The following is a 6,015-nucleotide window of genomic DNA, read 5'->3' on the forward strand; positions in this document are numbered from 1 at the left end:
AAATCGCTAGGCATGCTTAGATAATAATATAAAATAATAATAGAGAATCGCTCTAAAAATCACTTCAAAAAGCGCTGAGCGTTTGCGATTACGCTAGTGCTTTTTGGTGTGCATTGGCCCTGAGAGAGAAATGGCTATAATTGTTTCTTGGTCTACCTCATACTTGAATCTACTGTATATAGTTTACAATGTAGATGGGTTAGAAACTAGGTCAACTTTATTTCAAGCATACAGGTAGTCCCCGGTTAACGAACGGGATAGGTACTGTAGGTTTGTTCTTAACCTGAATCTGTTCTTAAGTTGGAACACTGTGCCATCTTTGTCCCCTGTACCTCCTCTGTGCCTCCAATGTCCCCCTCTGTGTCACCTCTGCCCTTTGTACCCGTTTACAGGGAGTGCAGAATTATTAGGCAAATGAGTATTTTGACCACATCATCCTCTTTATGCATGTTGTCTTACTCCAAGCTGTATGGGCTCGAAAGCCTACTACCAATTAAGCATATTAGGTGATGTGCATCTCTGTAATGAGAAGGGGTGTGGTCTAATGACATCAACACCCTATATCAGGTGTGCATAATTATTAGTCAACTTCCTTTCCTTTGGCAAAATGGGTCAAAAGAAGGACTTGACAGGCTCAGAAAAGTGAAAAATAGTGAGATATCTTGCAGAGGGATGCAGCACTCTTAAAATTGCAAAGCTTCTGAAGCGTGATCATCGAACAATCGTTTCATTCAAAATAGTCAACAGGGTCGCAAGAAGCATGTGGAAAAACCAAGGCACAAAATAACTGCCCATGAACTGAGAAAAGTCCAGCGTGCAGCTGCCAAGATGCCACTTGCGACAAGTTTGGCCATATTTCAGAGCTGCAACATCACTGGAGTGCCCAAAAGCACAAGGTGTGCAATACTCAGAGACATGGCCAAGGTAAGAAAGGCTGAAAGACGACCACCACTGAGCAAGACACACAAGCTGAAACGTCAAGACTGGGCCAAGAAATATCTCAAGACTGATAGGTTTTATGGACTGATGAAATGAGAGTGAGTCTTGATGGGCCAGATGGATGGGCCCGTGGCTGGATTGGTAAAGGGCAGAGAGCTCCAGTCCGACTCAGACGCCAGCAAGGTGGAGGTGTAGTACTGGTTTGGGCTGGTATCATCAAAGATGAGCTTGTGAGGCCTTTTCAGGTTGAGGATGGAGTCAAGCTCAACTCAGTTTCTGGAAGACACCTTCTTCAAGCAGTGGTACAGGAAGAAGTCTGCATCCTTCAAGAAAAACATGATTTTCATGCAGGACAATGCTCCATCACACGTGTCCAAGTACTCCACAGCGTGGCTGGCAAGAAAGGGTATAAAAGAAGAAAAACTAATGACATGGCCTCCTTGTTCACCAGATCTGAACCCCATTGAGAACCTGTGGTTCATCATAAAATGTGAGATTTACAAGGAGGGAAAACAGTACACCTCTCTGAACAGTGTCTGGGAGGCTGTGGTTGCTGCTGCACGCAATGTTGATGGTGAACAGATCAAAACACTGACAGAATCCATGGATGGCAGGCTTTTGAGTGTCCTTGCAAAGAATGGTGGCTATATTGGTCACTGATTTGTTTTTGTTTTGTTTTTGAATGTCAGAAATGTATATTTGTGAATGTTGAGATGTTATATTGATTTCACTGGTAAAAATACATAATTGAAATGGGAATATATTTGTTTTTTTTGTTAAGTTGCCCAATAATTATGCACAGTAATAGTCACCTGCACACACAGATATCCCCCTAAAATAGCTAAAAACTAAAAACAAACTAAAAACTACTTTCAAAAATATTCAGCTTTGATATTAATGAGTTTTTTGGGTTCATTGAGAACATGGTTGTTGTTCAATAATAAAATTATTCCTCAAAAATACAACTTGCCTAATAATTCTGAAAAACAAAAGTTTGCTTTCTTAAAACAGAAAGAATTTGTGATAATTCAGGTTGGAGTGAGCTTGAGAGGTCTCCCAAGGCATCACTGCTGAATATATGCAAATTAACTATTGTACCCTTAGAAACTAAACACACCTCCAGAACCGCTGGAATGCAATGATGTGTCAGCTTGTTAATTTGTACAGAGCCAGAATAATCCAACATGCATACAGACTGTTTCGGATTGTTTGATCCTCATCAGTGCATGGCATGGATTAATTTGGCTCTATGCAGTAGGGCTTGTAACACCGAGAGGGACAGACTAACCAGCAAGCTCATGGTGACCCAGAACTCATTGGAGTGTGTAAGGGACTACAATGGTCCTAAAAGCCCCCTTACTAAGATGTTAAGAAAAACAAAAGTTTGCTTTCTTAAAACAGAAAGAATTTGCAGTAATTCAGGTTGGAGTGAGCTTAAAAGCCATTTTTTCTTGGAATTTTTTTAAAATCGATTTTCTCAAAAACTACTTTTTTACTTATTCCCATGGAGACACAGAATTCATGCCTTTCTTATCGGCGGGTCTTTCGTAAGTCGGGCATTCGTAAGTTGGGGACTACCTGTATATAGTAGGTGATTCTATACACATGCCTTGTATTTGTAAAAAAAACAAAAAACAGAACCAAATTAATTGCAGCTGTATACCCGATGACAAATCGCAAACCTTTAGGCCCCTTTTACACTTGCATTGCAAGTGTGTGCTGTGCCAGGGTAATGCAACGGCAATGCAAGTCAATGGGGCCTTTTTTTCCACTTACCGTGTTGCACTGAAAGTGTTCATCCCGACGCACAGTCAGCAGCGCGTTGCTGCAAGCACTGTGCGTAACACATGGCGCTTGGGGTAATGAAAGTCAATGGGCAACGCAGCAAGTGCAAACAACGGAGCCTGGGGAGTGGTGCATGCACAGACCAATGGGAATCCCGGTGACGTGCTTCCTGTCTAGCAGGAGGTACATCTCTGGGCGAGGGGCGGTGCTATGCATGTGACCCGGTTGGCGCCCTCTGCCCCAGGGTCATATGTTTGTAGGGTTTTTGTTTTGCGTTGCGGTGGGATGCAGAAGGAGCATCGCGTCCTATTGCAACACAAAACTCAGGTTTAAAACACCTAATAGCAGACTACATTTAATACATCTACAGCAGGTTTGCTGTATCACTTACACTTTCAAACTTGGGCAAACCCTAGTAAAGGTGGCCACACGATACAATAAAATGATCCCATTTAACAATAATTCAATAAAAACGATCGTATCTCTCTAAAAAAAAAATCAAAAACTTTTTTTTCCTTCGACTGAAAAATCCGATCGGCTTTCCGTTTTTTTTTCTTTGCGATTTAAATCGATCCAGAATGCCAGATATTTCTCTTCAATTTCTACTAAAGATTGTATGGTGTGTGTTGAATTGTTAATTTTATTAATATACACACCCTAGCAATTTTCTGTGAGTTTCCAATCATGTTTATCATAATTGAGGAAAACATTTAACATAGGTGTGTGGTACATTGGTCATATTTTTGAAATGTTACAATCAGTCAGAAAAATTGATTGCAATTCTTAAATTGAACAGACATTTAAAAAATTGTATGGTGTGTGGCCACCTTAAGTCAGACCTATAAACTTTTAAAGTGAGCAAATCAATCCATAGAACAAGCACCTGGTTTCCTTGCGGCAAATGGACATCCAGTATGTCTTCAATCAAATCATCAACGTCTTCATCCTCAGCAGCCACATTGTCACCTCTGTTCCTGGATCTGATAAATAATCAGGAGTTTACCATCAGGGTGTGTGCAATCCCAGTTCACATCAATACAAGTCTACATGCAGCTCATTCAGCTACATAATCAATACAAGTCTACATGCAGCTTGTTCAGCTACATAATCAATACAAGTCTACATGCAGCTTGTTCAGCTACATAATCAATACAAGTCTACATGCAGCTTGTTCAGCTGCACAATCAATACATGAGGATTAAAAGCTCTCTGTCTACTGTCAAGGACCAATCCATTCAGCCACTGTAAGGTTTAATGGGAAACATCATTACAACTTTATATTGCATATAAAATGGAGCCATTCCACAGTGTTGCTAACAGACACTGTTGGATAGGAGAGTAAACTTTTTTTCCCCGCCAGTTATTGAATTATGAGCCTATACAGCCACAATTAGACATTAGCTAGCTCCCATTCATGTAAAAAGTTATAACGGCTTGCAAGGTCGGCATGTAGCACACTGGAGATAGAGAGTGCCATGGAAGCACCACAGCCCTCGTCTGCAAGGGGGCGGGGCTATGTGCCAACAGCCAGCGCTGCCGTGGCTCGGGGGGGGGGGGGGGGGGTGAATTGAAGGATAAAAAGCCTGCAAGTCATAACTTGTTAGCCAAAGGGGTTCCAGCTAAATGTCTAATTTTGGCTATATAGTCTCTCGAGGTGTAGAAAAAGATTAACAAGCGGTCTTGCCCTGTGCAGTTAGTTCTCCTGCTTCGAGATAGGAATTTCCAGACAGTCTGCTGCAAAGACAGTATAAATTCCAGGCTTGCACAATCTTTAGACCAGTTTTGGAAATTCATAGCTTGTTTCAAATTGAAATGAGAAGGAATGGGCCATTATCAAAGTATGTATACAGCATAAGCAGCATTTACCATTAGATTACAAATGTAATATTAGGCTTCGATCTGATTCTGCGTCCACCATCCATCTCATGCACTCCTAGTCGGAGTGTCTCTGTTATGTCTGTTCCATCATACATAGCAATGTTATTTATGGCATACAGGGAGTGCAGAATTATTAGGCAAGTTGTATTTTTGAGGAATAATTTTATTATTGAACAACAACCATGTTCTCAATGAACCCCAAAAACTCATTAATATCAAAGCTGAATATTTTTGAAAGTAGTTTTTAGTTTTAGCTATTTTAGGGGGATATCTGTGTGTGCAGGTGACTATTACTGTGCATAATTTCAATTCCCATTTCAATTATTTATTTTTACCAGTGAAACCAATATAACATCTCAACATTCACAAATATACATTTCTGACATTCAAAAACAAAACAAAAACAAATCAGTGACCATATAGCCACCTTTCTTTGCAAGGACTCAAAAGTCTGCCATCTATGGATTCTGTCAGTGTTTTGATCTGTTCACCATCAACATTGCGAAGGCAGCAGCAACCACAGCCTCCCAGACACTGTTCAGAGAGGTGTACTGTTTTCCCTCCTTGTAAATCTCACATTTTATGATGGACCACAGGTGCTCAATGGGGTTGAGATCTGGTGAACAAGGAGGCCATGTCATTCGTTTTTCTTCTTTTATACCCTTTCTTGCCAGCCACGCTGTGGAGTACTTGGACGCGTGTGATGGAGCATTGTCCTGCATGAAAATCATGATTTTCTTGAAGGATGCAGACTTCTTCCTTTACCACTGCTTGAAGAAGGTGTCTTCCAGAAACTGGCAGTAGGACTGGGAGTTGAGCTTGACTCCATCCTCAACCCGAAAAGGCCTCACAAGCTCATCTTTGATGATACCAGCCCAAACCAGTACTCCACCTCCACCTTGCTGGCGTCTGAGTCGGACTGGAGCTCTCTGCCCTTTACCAATCCAGCCACAAGCCCATCAATCTGGCCCATCAAGACTCACTCTCATTTCATCAGTCCATAAAACCTTAGAAAAATCAATCTTGAGATATTTCTTGGCCCAGTCTTGACGTTTCAGCTTGTGTGTCTTGCTCAGTGGTGGTCGTCTTTCAGCCTTTCTTACCTTGGCCATGTCTCTGAGTATTGCACACCTTGTGCTTTTGGGCACTCCAGTGATGTTGCAGCTCTGAAATATGGCCAAACTGGTGGCAAGTGGCATCTTGGCAGCTGCACGCTGGACTTTTCTCAGTTCATGGGCAGTTATTTTGTGCCTTGGTTTTTCCACACGCTTCTTGCGACCCTGTTGACTATTTTGAATGAAACGCTTGATTGTTCGATGATCACGCTTCAAAAGCTTTGCAATTTTAAGAGTGCTGCATCCCTCTGCAAGATATCTCACTATTTTTGACTTTTCTGAGCCTGTCAAGTCCTTC

The 6,015-nt window shown here is 41.5% G+C and overlaps 1 protein-coding gene across 1 annotated transcript in view; it reads right to left on the reverse strand.

Moving 5' to 3' along the window:
* CFAP418 (cilia and flagella associated protein 418) overlaps positions 1–6,015 on the reverse strand; it is a 30,091-nt gene that overhangs the window by 21,612 nt on the left and 2,464 nt on the right. The window contains exon 2 of the mRNA XM_068234883.1: positions 3,608–3,704. Within this exon, the coding sequence (XP_068090984.1) occupies positions 3,608–3,704 (97 nt within the window). The remainder of the gene's footprint in view (positions 1–3,607; positions 3,705–6,015) is intronic.

The sequence above is a fragment of the Hyperolius riggenbachi genome, chromosome 5 (assembly GCF_040937935.1).
Source record: "Hyperolius riggenbachi isolate aHypRig1 chromosome 5, aHypRig1.pri, whole genome shotgun sequence".
Lineage (NCBI taxonomy): Eukaryota > Metazoa > Chordata > Amphibia > Anura > Hyperoliidae > Hyperolius > Hyperolius riggenbachi.